The sequence below is a fragment of the Eulemur rufifrons genome, chromosome 18 (assembly GCF_041146395.1).
Source record: "Eulemur rufifrons isolate Redbay chromosome 18, OSU_ERuf_1, whole genome shotgun sequence".
NCBI classification, from domain to species: domain Eukaryota; kingdom Metazoa; phylum Chordata; class Mammalia; order Primates; family Lemuridae; genus Eulemur; species Eulemur rufifrons.
Genome location: NC_091000.1, coordinates 21394014 through 21411905, shown reverse-complemented (window position 1 = coordinate 21411905; position 17892 = coordinate 21394014). Strand labels below are relative to the sequence as shown.

Genomic DNA, 17892 nt, shown 5'->3' with positions numbered 1-17892 from the left:
TCTACTGGCTTCAAGCTCTGAAATATTATAACTTAAAATTTGAAAATCCTAGGAGTGGACGAAAGAAAGTATTGCATTTTTCACCAGGAGTATGTATCTGGGAACCCTCTACAGATGCTGATTGATTTTCCCTGTTCTGTTCTGAGTTGGCAGGTTACAGCGACCTAACTGGGACTGCCCTGGATCCCATCTTATTGGTTCCGGAAAAACCACTGGCCGGTGGGATCCTGTTTCCCAATTCTGAGGATCTAAGGCCACGCAGCTTGTTGAACTCTAACTCTTGGAGCTCAAGGGCGAAGCCGCTGAGCCTGGACGGCTTGGGAAGGGAAATTCAATATTTCCAGAAAAGTTGTGAACATAATGCAGAGTTGCTATATATGCTACACCCAGCTTCCCCTTTTATTAACATCATCCGCTAAAGTGAATAAATCACTACACTTATGGCAGGGATTTTGTGTAAAGTAGTTCAGAGGCCCTTAGGCAGACTACATACAGACTGTGACAAAAGGTGCAGAATCTCTGATTTGTACACACTGGATTCGTCACAAATTTACCAAGTCAAGAATTCCAGATAAAGTGTTTTAGCCTTCACCTGAAGATCATGAAAAGTATGGCAGGGATCCACAGAACCCTCATAAACTGCATATTGTTACCAGAATAAAAAGTACAAAAAGACGTTCATATTGGGAAAAAGATATAATAAAGATGCTTGGATTACAAAAAAGCACATACCCCTCAAGTTCACAAGAACATCCCGTCAGTGAATGCAAAACTGAAAGTGGTTAAACATTTGATAAGAATCAAGCCACTGAAGTTGCCACAGGGACTTCCAACAGAGGAAGACGTCTAACACGTGCCTCAAGAGCACTGGGGAATTAGTAGTGCAGTGGCATCTGAAACCTGTTGAGCGGAAAACAATTAATTCCTAATGCCAGAGTAGCTTTAGATTTAAAAATGCAAGTCATTTTTATTTAAAATGAGAATGTTTTCATTAAAATATATTTAAAATACCAAAAAAAAAAAAAAAGAAAGAAAAGAAAGAAAAAGAAAATTCTAGACTAGGAATCTTTGATGCTTACAAAATAAAATGAAGACATTTTGACAACTTGTTTAACAGCATTAAGAAAATGTCATTTATTTGTAAATGAAAGCAGAGTCTGTTGCCTGAATTCAAGACTACTTCATTCCATTCCTTTCTACGTCGTAAAAATGTCACACAACAGGAAAAACAGCTGGTTAAATAACTCAGGTATCTTAATGATGTCTTAACAGATATGGATCTCCTGTTCAACTGAAATAGGTCATTATTTTCTACCAATTTCAATAATGGACAGCAGAATCCTAGGCAAAAGTTATCGTGTATTACATGGAATTCAAAATGTGCAAATAAGATGTCCCAATCTCAAGCTGGCTGAGGTTCAGGGAAGTGGGAAGAGAAGTAATGCCTTTGGTGACAGAATCAGGGATATCTGAGGTAATGGTGATTCAAGGCAGAAAGTAGAACCCATTTTCACCATGGCTCCTAGACTAAGTGACTCTGAGAAATATTTTAACTTTACAAATGAAAATCATCTACAAACCTTCTATTTTATTAATCATATACAATTTACCACAACTATTATATTTTCAGTGACCTCTATGAAACTATTTGTTGTTGAAATGTGTTCATGGAGTCTCAAAAAAGACTGATACCTATTATTTGCTTCCCCAACAGGTAAAGAGAAGAAATGATTGATATAGTTATCTACTATACTCCTATACATCAGGTTTCTCTATTAGCCATAGGTCTGATTCTGGTTGTTTCCATTCTTCTCCAAGCAGCGTGTTAAAATTGAAAGGTCTGAAGTATTCTAGGCGATGGCTAAAAGCAAAGAAAAAGAAGGTGGGAATTGAAATGAATTATGCATTTGTGAAATAGCTGTCTTGAGGGGCTGTTTATTTTGTCACATCTGTGATAGGACAACATTCTATTTTAAGAAATACCAAAGGTAAGATGTATTCTATATGTACAATTTTCTCACTCTAGCTATCAAACACTCAGTTCTGAAAACATTCGCCCACATCTCAAAGCACTCTCCTTTCAATTCGGCAAACAGGTCCCTCACAGCTGAAGGGAGAAATAAAAATTAACCCTCAAAACCTGACTTACTCTATCTGGCTTTAAACAAATCATATTGTACTCTTGCACATGTTTTTCTATTCAAACTTTGAAATAATTTATGTCAGTCATACAAGCAATTGTTTTTAAAAGTTCCAGCTCTATAGATTAGAGGATAGACTTATTTCCCTTCTTTGCCAAAGCAAGAGAGGTTAATGTAAAAGAGTGTTAATCCTAGTTCTTTTCTTTCCAGAAAAACCATTTACTGTTATGAAGCTTTCTCTTGTGGGTTAATGAAGAGAGAAAGTCTTAGCTAACATGCCGCAGTGGAACTCCACTCTATAAGAATTCAGAATGCCCTGGAGCGGGCCTTGCCAATGTATAATCATACTTCCACCTAGGGTATGTCTCCAATAATGAATGAATGAGGAGTCTGAATATAGGAAGGTATTAGCCGATGAAGAGCCAGAGAGACGTGCCATCTTGGTATGAGGGCCCTGAGTTAGTTACAACTAGACTTTTATCTCATTCTGCCTCCCTGACCAGGATGAACTAGTGTTTGTTGAGTCACAACTGTCAATCCCAGAGTAAGAGGTTAAAGAAGCAACCATGAAGGGTAAGAGAAAGGAAGAGAGAAGGAGCCTAGGTAGAAAGGGTCAGGACTGGGGTGAAAGGCAAAAAGAAAAGGGGAAAGTGTGTCAGGCAAAATAAATATGACAGAAGAGATGAAGGTCAAGTAGAGTGAAGTAAGAGCATGATAGGAAGAAGGTAAACTGGGAAAGGAGAACTGTGTAGCACATTCCAAGGGTAAAAAGGCAGGAATATCAGTCTACGTGGTGCAATGCACACCAGGATGTATCTGTTAGGCTCTTCTCAACACTCAGATTCACCAGACTGTCTCAGGTAGGCTGAGTAAACTCATAGAGATTTAGAGCAGGAATCATAGCTTGCCCCAGGACAGCATCTGGCTTTCCTCCCCAAGGGAGTAGTCCTTGCAGCAGTCCATAGCACTCCTAAGGCTGGCCAGGAGCTCTATTCTCCCTAGGTGGCAGCTTCAAGTGCAAAGAAACAAGACTCAAATTGGGAAAGTATATGAGAAATCTTGCCTTAAACACCTGCTGCCCCATAGGAGCCAATATTTCTTATAATAATTCCATAGGCATAGCTTCCAGAGTCCCCACAGGGAACATGACTATAAAGGGGAATCCCAAAGTCATGCTGTCTCCATCATGTATTTATACTTCACTCAAAATTACTCTCAGTCCAGATGTAAACCAATGAGGAATCATTTTTATCATAAGCAATGTTGCCTACAAACATGGTTGACATTTTTATTCTTATGAGGTTACCAGGAGAAGAGAACTAAAGAGATAACTGAAGATCAGCTTCTCTTGCAGCAGGGGAAAGGATTTATTAACCCTTTGTTCACACCAGGAAACACTGATGCCTCTGGCCATTTAGCTCTGAAAGGGATTATAAATGAATTTGCAACCATACCTCTGTATTAGCTGTTTTAACACTCACTAAACAAGACTTTTCTCATACCACTCTAGAAAAATAAGGGCTCTACTGGCAGTAGTGAGAGAGATTATGTCAGTCCAAAGTTAATCTATCAAGTATTTTCTGAGGACCATTAGGGAACATAGGACTCTATCAGGTTCTTGGACACATACCTCATCTTCTTTGACTACTTCCCTACCAAGAATTAATTTCCAAAAAACTTTTATAGTTGGAACATCTCTTCATTCATTTTTCTACTTACAAATCAGGTTTTTGTCCCTGTTGCAGTTCATGCTGAGGTACAGGGTAAAGAGCTTCATAACTTCGTTTATTTTTTGATCCATGAATTGCAAATGAATTGAATTTTGTCACATTGGGTGGAAAATAACTCCAAGGAAGATAAGCTTTGCCTTCCCATTTTGTCTCTCCTCTGGACACTCTGAAGGATAAGGCAAGTTCTTGCTATAGAAACATGTGGAACACAAAAGGTAAAATCAGACTTAGACTTTAAACATATAAATATATGTATCACCTGTATACTTAAGGATATTGTCTCATATTTTTATTTACTTACTTTCCATACATTTCTTCTTCCAGAAAGTAAAAGCACTAAATGCTGTCCATGGCTGTCAAAATTAAGATTTCTCATGAGTGTTTGAAAGAAACAAATATTATTTTCTTTACTATTCTTCATATCTGGAATATATGTGCTTTTAAATAAATTCCCAAATAATTAAAAGATGCAATATTAATATTTGATAATTATAGGAAGAGCCAGTGTGTTCAATTACTTAGAAATGACATCTTTGGTTTTATCATTTTCTGGACAATTTTCATCAAATGTATAAAGCTTCAGGTGCTTAGATTGCTTTTTATATTCTTTAAATAAGAAATTATATAAAATGCTTCATTCAGTTAGATGACACAAAGTATGAGAAAGGGTCAGGGGGATATCATGTTATTTGGAGTTTACTGTAAAACCAGTTTCAAAAACTAAAGTACTTTAAAGAAAGCTGGCACGAATTTACAAGTCTGAATTCAACAACTTTACTAAAGGTCTTTTCTGTAAAAAACAAAAACCAACAAACAAAAACTATCTTGAAGCTCATTAGGAAGACAGAAAATGCAAAACATTGACTGTCTAAAACTAGTCAACAGGCTAAAGGTTTTGATGTGTATCTATTTTCTCACACAACTATCCTCAACTTGTCTGCCTCTTGTGTTTTCCTGCTTTGTACCATTAGTTCAGGCACCAGTGTCACATTTTCAAAAAGAAACACAAAATATTCTCACAAGGAAACTCTAACAATAGTGCATAACTGGGATTAGCCAGGTCAGTAAGAATCAAAGGATTTCATGTATTTACATGAAGCAAATTTATTGGCTCTGGAAAAGACTATATCTTAAACATTTCTACATAGATGGCCTTTAGTGAGCTTTTCAGGAAGGATTTCTTGAGTAAACTATTCTAGCAGAAGACAAGTATTATTTTCTATTTAAAAGTCTTCTGATTATTTTTTTACCATTCAGACTTAGGAATACATCCTAGAAGGAGTAAAAATTTTTGCAAATTAAAACAACAATTTTTTATGTTACTTTCCTAGAGGTTAATTAACTGCTACAGGAATTGATTGCCTGAAACAAAACCATGATTTTTGATTGTTAGCTATCCTGATGTATATGAAACCAAACTACTCTGAGGATTGTTTGTAACTTTTTAAAATCTATTAATTTTATACACAATGGTTACTGTGTAATTTCTTAACAAAAGAGAATCCAATTATTCTCTTCGCCCAGTGTTACGGCATTACTTTATGAAAATAAACTGATATTATCATCTAATAAAATTAAAACTAAGGGTCAAACTTCAGAATTCTAATAGATCCAAGTTCTTTACTGTCCTCTAGAGAAGTTATAAATGTTTGCCTTAGCTTTCTCACTTGCAGGGTGAAAATAATCACATAACAATTGAAATTTTCTTAACTCTCATGACAGTTTAGGAGAATTAATCATTTTTTCAATAAAAAATTTTGTCATATTAGTTAAAAAGATATGTGGTTATCTTCTTTAAAAAGTAATGCAAACAGCTAGATTTTCCACATTAGACTTAGCAAAATACCAAAATAAGGGAAAATAAAAGAATATCTCAAAATCTTATTTAAATCAATTGTTTGGAGCTCCCTGACCAGCCTACTAAGGAACAAAGGCTACTGGATATTAGATACTGAGAGGCACTGAAATGGCATGTAAAATGAATAACAGCAATATAAAGAAAGATTTCATTATTAAACATTTTACTAATTTAAAATTTGCTATAAGTGAGATGACAGGTTTGTCAACCAGGTAAAGAAGGTTCCCAAGACACAGTTAAACCTGAACAAAGAGAGTCCAAAGTTAATATTTTTAATGAGTCTAAGAAAATCCATGTATGATTTAGTTTTTATCCGTGACAATGAATACAGAATTGACACAGTCTATACTCAATAAATGCATGATGAAAAAAGGAAAGAATAGATGAATACATAATTATGTAATACATAAAAGTCTAATCTAGTCATTAAAAAAAATCTCTTAAAAGAAACATTTTCATATGCTAGCTCAATTCATTATATCTAAATGTCTCCCTTTATTTCTGAACAGCTAATATATAACAATGCAAATTTATGTAGGAAATAATGAAGAAAAGAATTCTTGTTTTCTGATGATTTTCCATTTTGCAAAAAAATTATCTTCAAATTTATTAGAAAAAACAGTGAATTAAAAAAATATTGACATATTTTCAAACATTTGTTAGAATATATGACTATATTCTAAACATATTCTACATATACGCATTATACTTGAAAATAAGGAATTATATAAAAGTATATAATTCAGATTAACATTCTTCCTAGTTAGCTGGAATTAATGAGCTTTTACTATGACCATATGATTTATAACTAGAAAATACTGTGTTTGAATTATGTAGTAATGATTTAAAAAAATATTTTATACTTACGGACAAAGTTCAACTTCTAAATACTGCTCAGTTATATCATTCAAGAAAAACGCTTCCACAACTTTTGAAAACAGAGATATGACATACTGAGAAATTTAATTTGCTTCCCAACAATAAAATAATTTGTTTATTCCTTTACAATATATAATTAACAATTTTTAGTTATAATACTATCCCCAGTAGCAAAAAGAGCAAAGATAATAGACATTGCCTGGAGAAAGAAATATATAGGAAATAAATCATCATCAATTTTCTCCCATATCAAATTGCCATAAATGAAAAAGATTAATTAACCCTACTGCCAGTGTGGTTGTAAAAACATCAACATTATCACACAGATTTTGGGCCAGTTTCCTTATCCTAAGAAAATAATCAGACAATTGGAAAAAGAAATAAGTATACTGTTATTCATCAAAGCATTGCTCAAAAGCTGGGAATGATCTAAATGATTATCTCCTACTATACAGGATTATCTCTTATTCTATAAATAAATATCCTGTTATATAAGAGAACTGTTAAATCATAGAAATTATGTATTCCATGCAGTGGAATACAATGCAGCCATTAAAATCAAAGATACATCTGATATCACGGTAGTAAAAGAAAAAGAAAAATAAAGAAAAAAAATCAAAGATCCAGTTAAGTATCTGTTGATATGGGAAGACACCCATGATATTTGATAAGTAGCCAGAAGAGCAGAAACCAAATGTACATGAAATTAAAATGTGCATGTGTGCCTGTGCCCAGATGTCTGCAAAATGTGCACAAAAATGTTAAAACTACTTATCTGTGATTAGTGGAATACAGATAGGTGATCTTTCTTTTCTTCTTTATAATTTCCTGGAATTTTCTGAGCATATGCTATTTTAAACATTATTTAATTATGAAAGTAATACATCTTTCTTGTAAATAATTAAAACAACACAAATATATACAAAGTAAAAAGTCCAAGTCTTTTTCTTCTCCCTTTGGCCTAAAACATGCCAGAATTTTTCTGTGCTTCTACAAACTATTTTACCTGCTCAGATTTTTAAAAAATAAATATGGAACCATACATTCCTACAATTTGCTTTTTTTCACATAAAAACTCTCCTGCATATAAATACCATATTCTTTTTAATGACTGAATAGTGTTCTTTTATAGAATGTCATAACTTATTCATCTAATCCTTCATGAATAGTTTGTTTCTAATTTTTCATGTGTTATTTTTAAAATAAAATAGCCAAGATTTATATATATAGTTTTGTCATCAATTCATAGAATCTCATTGTCTCTTTCTAAATCTTTTACCTAGACAAATCAGAATGTCTACTATAATGGTTAATTGTATGTGTCAACTTGACTAAGCCATGGTACTCAGATATTTGATCACATATTATTCTAGTTGTTTCTGTGAAGGTATTTTTTTTTAGATGAGATAAACATTTAAATCAGTAGACTTCTAGTAAAGCAAATTACTCTCCATAATGTGACTGGGTCTCACCAATTAGTTAAAAGCTTTAATAGGAAACAAGACTGACTTCCCCTATGAGAGTTCTGCCAGCAGACAGCCTTCATGGTTGAAGCACAGTATTAACTCTTCCCTGGGTCTGCTGACCTACCTTACAAATTTTGGACTTGCCAACTTCCACAACTGTGTAAACCAATTCCTAAAAATAAATCAATCTCTCTCTCTCCCTTTCCATATATACACATATACAGACACACATGTACCTTCTGATTTCTAATTTCTATCATCACCTTACAAACATTTTTGCAGCTTCTCTGTATTAAACAGTGTATCAGATTCTGAGAGTACCCTGATTAGCTCACAATCTAATCAAAGAATAAGTGGAAAATTTTAATAAAAATTCCAAAATAGAAGGATGTATAGGTGGTTGTAGAAAAAAAAATAAAACAGATACTTAGGTCAAAAAAAATGCTTTAGGGAGAGATTCCTGGAGAAAGTCCTATCTAAGCTCCATCTTGAAAGATGAGTTGGAGCAAGGTAAAGAATGATGGAAACTTCATTCTCAGGTGAGAGAGCAGTATAATCAAAGGTACACAAATCAGGAAATATTGTGGCTTATTTAAAGAACTACAATAAGTTCAGTCTTACTAGGCAAACCTTTCAATGTAGGAAGAACTGGTGATGCTGCAGAGAGAAGCGGCTGGGTCATAGGAAATATTATATAGTGATCATATGAAGAAGGGTAAAACTTATCTTGAGAGGACACAGAGTCTGAGAAGGTTTTCAAATAGCTGAAGGATGAGTTTAAATTTTCATTTTAAATAGATCATTTTAGATCACTCTGGCTAAGTGAAGAATGGGGCTTAAGGGCAAAAGGATTATTTAGGAGGCTCTGCCCTAAGCCAGGTAAAAGATGATGAAGGCCTAACCTTCAGCAAGGATGGTGGGGATGAATAGGAGGTACTGAGTTAGAGAAACATTTAGGAGGTGAAACTGATAGCACTTAGTAAATAAATCCAAATATGGGGAGAGAGAGAGAAGGACATCTTGGTAAGATCTTATGATTTCTAGATTTGGTGATTTGATGTATCATTAGTATCATTTATTGAGATTGGGCAATTAGCAGTTTATGAGAGAAGCCGATGAGTTGAGCTTGGGATTTGTTAAGTCTGGTGCCCATAGTACCTCTAGTAGATAAGTCACATTGGTATATACACTATTAGGAAGATGATATATATAAGTTCTGTATCAATAAAAGATAACGTGTGACAACTTTAACACTGACAAATGTATGCTATACAAATCGTATAAAGAAAATAGACATTAGTATTCATCAAAGTCTTCTTTGAAAAATAGGGACATGAATTATATCTTGAACTATGTGCTATAGAGACAGGGGGAAAAGAATGAGAAAGTACATGGGTAAAGAGCTTTTGGTTGAATATAGTGGCCCAATTCATGAGTACCCTGAAAGCTTACAGGAAGGGTCTGAACTTTGTCCTAGGGATAGTAATTGTTTATGATCCGGGGAAATGCATCATGAAGAGTAGTTCAGACAGATGAATCTGGTAGTTTAATTAGGATACAGTAGAACGGGATCATAGAGCAAATATGAAATGGTGTAATTTCATAGCATGTCTTTTAGCCTTAATTTAATATGTGAGATTACTTGCCAGTGTAAAGTAAAAACTACATTTCATGTTGAGGTTGACAGTGTTTCTATCAACCCCAAAACTTCCATAAAGAAGGTTTATAAAGTTAAAGTGGTAACTTGAAGATACTTAAAGACAAAACAGGAATGCTGAATTCTTCATAGAATAAGTAATATTAATAGAAGTACAGGAAGGAAATATGGCAGCAATATAGCAATCTGGATTTGTAATTGCCGTTTTTCACTGTTCTAGTTATACAATTGAAGTCCCATAGGTAATGGACAAAAAGAACAAGAGAGTGGTAGGAAATATCAGAAACTGCACATGTCAAATTGCTCAGAAGCACTCACTTCCTAACAGCAAGATAAAACAATAGTTCTGTGAGAGGTTATTATAAGAAGATTTATGTTTGCAATAAAATACAGTACTTCCACTTACCTTCATAATCCCACAGTTCATTGAAAGGCTTCCCTGGTTCTCCAAGTGGGGCTGGAGGATCATTGAAAAATGGAGCACTAACTTCCATCATCACTCCTCTGTCACTTGGATTGAGCCTGACAAACACTGGCTCATGCTTCACTGGAAAACCATCCCAAGTGTGTTCAATTTTAAAATCCATCTGAAGACTCTGAAGAAAAACATATTAAAACAAACTCTTTAACAATATACAAATGCTTCCTTTAGTAAGAAATGAAATGAAAATTCAAAAGTCAAATAGCAGATGGGAAGGCAACAGAGTGACAAGAACACGGTCCTGGGGTCAAAAGGCCATCCGTATTGTGGCAAATTATAGACTTTGAGTTCTGGTCTAAAATAGGTAATTGTATCCTAGAAGGTTTAAGATTTTAAGTCTAGATTCAGTTCTAGTGCTCTTGTAAAAAAGGCATAAAAATCATTTTTAAGAATTGTAATTAAGTCCGCAGCAGAAATTGTCAATACACTTAACTACAACCATAAGAACCATAAGTTTATATTGTCATACTTTATCTTTTATTTATTGTAAAGTGTGCAGGTGTCTGAGTTTTTAATATCTTCTGGGAATCAAGATCTCTACAATAAAATTAAACTTGACAAAAAATATCTCCATAAATCAGGAGAAACAGTGCTGTTAACATCTGTTCTTTTTGCTAAAAACCTTTTCTTTGAGGTGGGGTGGAAGGCAGTTTCCCAACCATTTGAAGGTTAGTAGGGTTGAATTTTGTCTTTCTTTGTTCCAGTGTATACACTTTCAATTTTTGATATTTCAACTGTTAAATGACCACTTGCTTGGTTAATCACCTTACCAACTGAAAAATGGGAACAGAATCTGCTATCATTTAAACTTTGAAGCAGACTAAGTACATATGAAACAGGCAGTATTTTCATTTTAAATGGTTTTTCTATGTATTCAATGGAAGGACATATACTAGTAAAATTATATTTTGCTGAATGCTATGGATTGTACATTTTATAAACATTATTTCATTTACTTTCATTACAAACTTGCTGAGGAACTATTATTAACCTCATTACAAATGAAGCAGACTTTGTCCAAGGTCTAGAAATTGGACCAATGTCAGCCATGTTTTCCTAGATGAAGACATGTGAGGAATCTGCAAGAAAACGAAAACTTTATTTCAGGAATGGTGTACTCCCCAGATTACACTGGGCCTTATGTCTTATCTAGAAGATAATCTTCATTTAGTACCTGATGATTCTTCCAAACTTCTCTTATCTGAAATCTTGGAATGAACCCCTTCCTTCATATGTTATTTTTACTGTAAGCAATAAAGTTTTAAATTTTGAATAAATTTAATTCAGTGAACATATACCGAGAACCCACTCTGTGCCAAGCAGTGGGAAGTCCAAATATACAACCTCTGTGTCATATAAGAAATTCTAGATATCTGAAATCCTTTTCCTAAACTCTGTAGCTTTTGCTAATTTTCACCATACGCTAGCAAATTTTATTAGATAACCTCTAAAATTAAATAACTATGGCATTGCAACCCATTTGTAGAAAGTTAAGAGCACTTCAGAAGAAATGCTTACCACTGTGTCAAGGCGGGTGGATCGTTTGAGCTCAGTTCAAGGCCAGGCTGAGCAAGAGTGAGACCCTGTCTCTACTAAAAACAGAAATTATACGGACAACTAAAAATATATATAGAAAAAATGAGCCGGGCATGGTGGCACATGCCTGTAGTCCCAGCTACTCAGGAGGCTGAGGCAGGAGGATTGCTTGAGCCCAGGAGTTTGAGGTTGCTGTCAGCCAGGCTGACGCCAGGGCACTCTAGCCTGAGGTAACAGAGGGAGACTCCGTCAAAAAAAAAAGCCTAGGAGAAGGAAAAAAAAATCCGCAAAGTTAAAAAAAAAAAAAAAAAACCCCCAAAAAAAACTTACGTTAAAGGTATTTTCTCAACAAAACGATTTGCAAGGAAAACTTCCAAATTCCTCTATTCACAAAAATTTCCTTAGTTTTTCTACAATAATTTATTTCTCTTCAGTTTGCGTTCCTCTTCCCCGGCCCCGGCCATTTATGAGGGAAACGGAGAAGTGAGGAAGTCGGCCTGAAAGCGGGAGTAAACTGTGCCAGCTGAAAAGTTAAATACTTTTCTGTACTTTCCAGAGATAAAGCTAAGGACAAGACCTGGCGACGGTGCAAGGAATGACAGAATGAAGACGGCATACCAAGGAGAGAAAACAGACCAGACAGCTTTCCTCTGTCCGCGGTGGTGACGGGAGCGGGTTGAGCCTTAGGCTCCGCCCAGCTGCCTACACGTTCTAGGGGAGGAGCTTGGAACACTAAAGCAGAGGCTTGATTTTTCTAGAAAAGAGAAACGGTGAAGTGCCACAGATGAACATCTGAAGACTTTTAATCATTCAACTGAAATTTGAGCGGTCTTCTAGAAGAAAGACGGGTAACTCAGAAATATAAATACCGTGCAACAATTTGAAAACCAACCGTAAATCACTACGATTGCAACAGAACACGTACAGCAATAATTTATTTAATGCAGCTAAAGGCTGCTATATAAGCAAAAACTATAAATTATATTAAACAAGTTATACATTATTATACAACTGGGAGGCATATATTACATAGTGGTTAACGATTATGACATTGGAACCATACTGCCTGGGTTCAAATCTCAACTCAGGCACTTTTCAACTGTGTGATCAATTTAGATCCTTGCTTAAACTTCCAACTTTGTACTCTTCGTGATAGTTTGCACATAGTACTGGATACTCACTGTAAATCAAATAAATTAATATTAGTCAAATGTCACTAATTTTCAATCTATACGATTTCTAAAGGTTTTCTTTATTGCTGAAAAGTAACATAAAAACATAAAATGGTGGTTTGAGAATGGTTAAACACACACTAAGTACTTTTCTTTTGCACTTCTCAGTTTTTGTACTCAATTTATGCTAATAGATACTTCCCATGCACATTCATTGAATTCTTTTATCAGATAATTATTCAACCGTTTTTGAATTCCAGGTATGTTGGATCCTGGAAACAAACTACAAAGCCACATGATAAGACTGCTGAAGGAAGCACGACAGAAGTACTAAGGTGGGGGGATTGGATAGAGAACTCAGGAGAAGATTTAAAGCTTCTTCTCCCTAGTGGAGATACTGTAGGGGTAAGTGGAATCATCATAATTTTGTTCTCTCATGATGAAATTTATTTGGGAAATACTCCATTAAAATTCAACCAGTAAAGTCTTATGACCACAAACACACACAAAAAAGCAAAAACAAAAAACTATGGTATGTATTTACCTTGACTGTGATCATATAAGCCAAATAATTCGAGAGCAGACATAAAAATTCTCATTTAAGATAATGAATTTATTTAAATACCACACATTATTTATATCCAGAAGGTACTCTTTGCTTTCATTCACACCAGTATATCTCATCAACTTTGAGTATAAATGTAGAGTTATGTTTATAACTATTTATTGTTTCATGCCAAGTAAAATCACAATATACGGAGGTTCAAATGTAGGAGAAATTACAAGCATGTTGTGGGAGTCAGTGAGAAGTTTATAAAGAAAGAGTTGTACATTGAACTTCAAAAAGAGTTGGAGTTTGCACAACCAATTTTCCCTTCCGATAAGTTTTTGTGTTAACTCTCTACGGACACTAAAAACCAGATCAAGTTCAATATTCACTGACTCAAAGTTAAATGAAACCTTTTTTAATGGTTATTAGCTACACATTCATATTTAATAGCTGGTTTTTAGAGGAAGGGACCCTCTCATTCTCTTACGTATGGAGTAAGGCCCATAGTGGGCCAAAGATACCTAACTGGATACATTTGGACATATTTTAAAAATTTCTTGAGACATTTTACCAAAATTACTTTATGTGACATTGTGAGGACAGGACCACAAAACTTCTTAAGCTGTTAAACAGAAAGCCAAATTGAGCTGCATCTGTGACTTATCTGTGTGGTGATACTTCAATTCATAAAAATACAATCTATTAAATAAACTAAAACTAGTGGCTAGCTTCAAGTTAACATTTTTATTGCTAGTGGTGAAATTTCCTCCAATGTTAAGTGTTTAAAAACAAACTCTAAGCTTTAAGCCCAGACAAAATCAATTTTAAAAAATGGTTATTGTAATCTATCCACAAATCTAAATTTTACCTATTTTATCTTGCAAAAAAATGTAACTTTTCTCTTTCCTTCTATTTGAGGAAACAGTTATCTCTGAAGAAATAGCTGCTGAATTTGCAGATCTTTTGAGTACTTCTAACTACATGCCTTATTACCACACAGTTAAATATTTAAACAGCTGTCTCCTTTCTCTAAAGACTCACGAGGGACAGGATCGTACTTAGCTTCTGGAGATTACCAAGTACACCCAGGAATCCTCCAGAGGTACAGCCTTGGTGGGGGACTCTGAAAATGCCTGCCTGGGTGCCGCCCCAGCCATAGGAACCTGCATTCCTTACTGCGTACAGAATTGCTTAATATATTAATAACTCAAAGATACTGAAGACATTTAAAATATGTATTTAATGCCCTACCCACGTTTACATTTTGGGATTTTCTTAAAAGAAAAAAAAAAAAGACGCTGGGCCCCACCACCCGGAGACACCGGCCCGCCAGTTTGCCCTCGGCGCCTAGCGGGTGGCTCAGCCCGCTTGTCCTCCAGGCTTTCATGGCTCCTCCCATCGCTTGACAGCCAGCCAATAGCGTGCTAGGGCTCTAGGAAGCGCGATGACGAAAGGGCTAACGCCCGCGTGATGACGCAGGTGGCGTCACCGTCTCCAAGGAGCGGTCTGGGGCACCGGTTTCAAAGTCGCAGGGCGGGCCGAGTGGACTTCTGGTGCTGGCCTGGGGCTTCTCAGCCGTCCTGGCGTCGCCCCTCACCTCCGCCGCTCTGTTAAGGACGCCGCCACCAGGCTGTCCTCCAGCTCCCTCGGCGCTCTCCTAGGTAGTCCGACAAGACCCCGAGTGACCCGCGGGATGCCTGTAACCCGTGGCTGCTTCGCACCGGGATAGGATTCGGTTGAACGTGGAACAGAATTCACTTGGAGCGTTCCCAGTAATCCAGAGATCTGAAGCCGGTCGCCTGGGCAAGGAACTCGTCTGGGACTCGAGAGAAGCAAGCACGGTGGGGCTGTTGACGCCACGTGAGTAGGATGCTGATTCCACCGTTCGAGCGCTTAACAGCCTACGGAGTGTTGCCCTAGTTCCCCCCCCCCCCCCCCCACACACACACGCTGCCGCTGCCGCCCCCGCACGACTGGAAGGTAAAGGTGGTGAAGACTCCAAACTAAAATTGTATCGAAATGGCCAGAGAAATCGACGTGCTGAGAGAGCAAAGTAAGCTCCATATTTCTTTATTAAGAGTCCATATATGATGTTTAATGTTATCCTTGACCAACGAATATTTTTTGAATGCCTATTGGGTACATTTAAATGTGTAAAAACTTAATAGAAGTTAGCTGCAGAAAAAGCTTGGTGGTATACGTGAGGCTGTGTATATATATACGTAAGCAGGACCGTTTGGTAAATACTTGTTAGGTTCCTTGGGCTTACACGGAACTCTCCTAGACACTAAACATGCTTGTTATGCTCCTCTGGTGCACTGAAGAAATTAGAGGGCTACTGGCCAGGAAGTTTCCAAGTCTGCAGTTAAAACCTAAAGGCACAGCTGTGGCCATTTAAAAGATGTTTATTGAGCCCTCCTGTTTCTCTTATGTATCAGGTACTGTAGAAGCATAGCTGCTGCAAAGATGAAGAGGACAGTTTTACCCTCCGCGAATTTAATATATAGAGAGAAATATGTGAATTCCATAAATATAGTGGAGTGACAGCAACTGCTAACTCTTTTTCCTCAGTTTCCTCATAGGGTTGTTGAAATAATTAAAGATGAGCATTAACATATGTGAAGGATTTAGAATGGTATCTGACACATTGTGCTAAACAAATATTAACTATTACAGATTATGCAACTATAGTCAAGGGCTGAAACTTGAATAGCCAATATAACTTTATTGTCTAAACTGTGTAGGTGTCCCGAATAGAACAGTATTTTCAACATAGAGGGGATTGGGAATATGCTTTGTTAAAGATTTGCAACAAGGCTGGGTTCAAATGGAATATGGAAATTTATATAGGGAAATGGCAAGTGGATTTGAAGGGGTAGAATGGGCCTGGATGGTGAAGGGCCTTTTGTTCTGTGTGCTGAGTTTGGACCATTGCACAGGTTATAGGAACCACTGAAGTTGAGAGTGATATGATCAAATTGTGATTTGGAAAGCCCGGTCTGGTTGTTATGAGGAGCATGCATTATAGCAGAGTGTATTTAGGTGACTACTTTCATCATCCAGATAAGAAGTGAACTAAGATGGGCGCAAAGAAATTGGAGATCAGGGCATTTGAGAGAAAGAAGTAGAGGGCAGCCTGGGTTTTTGGCTTGAGCAACAGGGAAGGTAGGAAAAAGGTTCTAAGTTCCATTTTGGAAGCATTATAGAGTGGTTAAGAACTCGGCCTCTGGATTTACTCTGACTGAGCTCATTGCCTAGCTTTACCTCTTTACAGATGTTTAACCTCGGGCAAGTTTCTTAGCTTCTCTGTGCCTCAGTTTTCTCATTTGTAAAAATTAGTATAAGAACAAAATAACCCCCATGGAGTTGTGAAGAAAATAAAGCACTTAGCATAGTGTCTGGCACATATTAAGTGCACAGTAGTATATGTTATCTAAAATAATTGATGATACTAGAATGACACTAATATTAGCATTATTTCAGGTCTGAGGTGGGAATATCCCCACCCCATAAGGACAACTAACTGGCCACCATCTGTGGGACAGAAATTAGGTGGTAAAAGGTTTGGCTAGGATTAGGAGGCTACCAGAGGCAGTTAGAAACTATGACTTTTAAAAGAATGAGCCAGGTAGAATTCTTAGTTAAAATTGAGGTCCAGATACTAGGAGGAACCAAATAAGGCAGTCAAAGCATAGTAACTGAATTTCTTGAAAAATGAGTGGTAGTTACATAGAAGACAGGTGGAGTGGCAGAAGGAAATCTCATGCAGAAGCAGCAGAACAATTGTTCAAAGGCTTGAAATAGCTGTGTTTATTCAAGAATTGGAGCATGGAATGCTAGGGTTTGCATGAAGAGATAAGAATGAGTGTTGGGTGTTTGTGACCTTCTCCTTTTTTCTTTAACTGGACCTTGCATGGCAGTTAGGGTGGTGGGTTACTCCATTAGGTGAGCCACCTGAACACCAGCTCAGGTAAAGGTAGATGGCTTGCCCTCCTCCCACCTGCCTCACACCGTCTCTGCATTGACTTCTATTGGTCTTGATTGCCTCTTTGTTCCATTTGGATTTGGTGGCCTTCCTCAAGGCCATTTGTTTAGGTATTTCTTATCTGGCAACCCCTTATGACATTGCCTCTGATAATTACTGTTTCAGCTTTACACATGCTAACCACAGGCAACTCCACACCCAGCAGGTTTCTAGTAGGGTAACCTTCTAGCATATTTACAGTACACCATTCTTCCACCTCAATCTGTGAAAGAAGATCAGATAGTTTTTTAGAGACCGGTTCAGGGCCAGGCGCGGTGGCTCACGCCTATAATCCTAGCACTATGGGAGGCTGAGGTGGGCAGATAGCTTGAGCTCAGGAGTTTGAGACCAGCCTGAGCAAGAGCGAGACCCCATCTCTACTAAAAATAGAAAGAAAT

The 17892-nt window shown here is 36.5% G+C and overlaps 2 protein-coding genes and 1 pseudogene across 3 annotated transcripts in view; 2 read left to right on the top strand and 1 right to left on the bottom strand.

Annotated features, from left to right (window-relative positions):
• The first annotated feature begins 304 nt into the window (after positions 1–304).
• LOC138399016 (large ribosomal subunit protein uL30m pseudogene) lies at positions 305–929 on the top strand (annotated as a pseudogene).
• Positions 930–1171: 242 nt separating this feature from the next.
• On the bottom strand, positions 1172–12399 carry C18H4orf33 (chromosome 18 C4orf33 homolog). 2 transcript variants are annotated; one of them, XM_069493357.1, is made up of 6 exons: positions 12367–12399; positions 10138–10327; positions 6597–6657; positions 4173–4224; positions 3861–4060; positions 1172–1861 (listed from the first exon to the last, which is right to left on the bottom strand). In XM_069493357.1, exons 2-6 carry the CDS (start codon positions 10316–10318, stop codon positions 1756–1758), a joined length of 600 nt encoding a protein of 199 aa, XP_069349458.1. In that variant the 5' UTR covers positions 10319–10327; positions 12367–12399; the 3' UTR covers positions 1172–1755. The 2 variants fall into 2 exon arrangements, with proteins under 2 accessions (XP_069349458.1, XP_069349459.1); XM_069493358.1 differs by lacking the exon at positions 12367–12399 and adding an exon at positions 12079–12116.
• Positions 12400–15489: 3090 nt separating this feature from the next.
• SCLT1 (sodium channel and clathrin linker 1) overlaps positions 15490–17892 on the top strand; it is a 129672-nt gene continuing 127269 nt past the window's right edge. Inside the window, exon 1 of the mRNA XM_069493251.1 lies at positions 15490–15523. Coding sequence (XP_069349352.1) covers positions 15490–15523 — 34 coding nt within the window. The remainder of the gene's footprint in view (positions 15524–17892) is intronic.

Bases quoted from the DNA above. Each gene is read 5' to 3' on its own strand.
- C18H4orf33 (XM_069493357.1), bottom strand. From the start codon at position 10,318: ATGGATTTTAAAATTGAACACACTTGGGATGGTTTTCCAGTGAAGCAT. The intron at 4,225-6,596 runs GTAAGTATAAAA...TAATTTTGACAG, and splicing joins TTAGAAGTTGAACTTTGTCC to CCATGGACAGCATTTAGTGC. The intron at 1,862-3,860 runs GTAAGTAGAAAA...CTTTGCTTTTAG, and splicing joins CAGGGACAAAAACCTGATTT to CCATCGCCTAGAATACTTCA.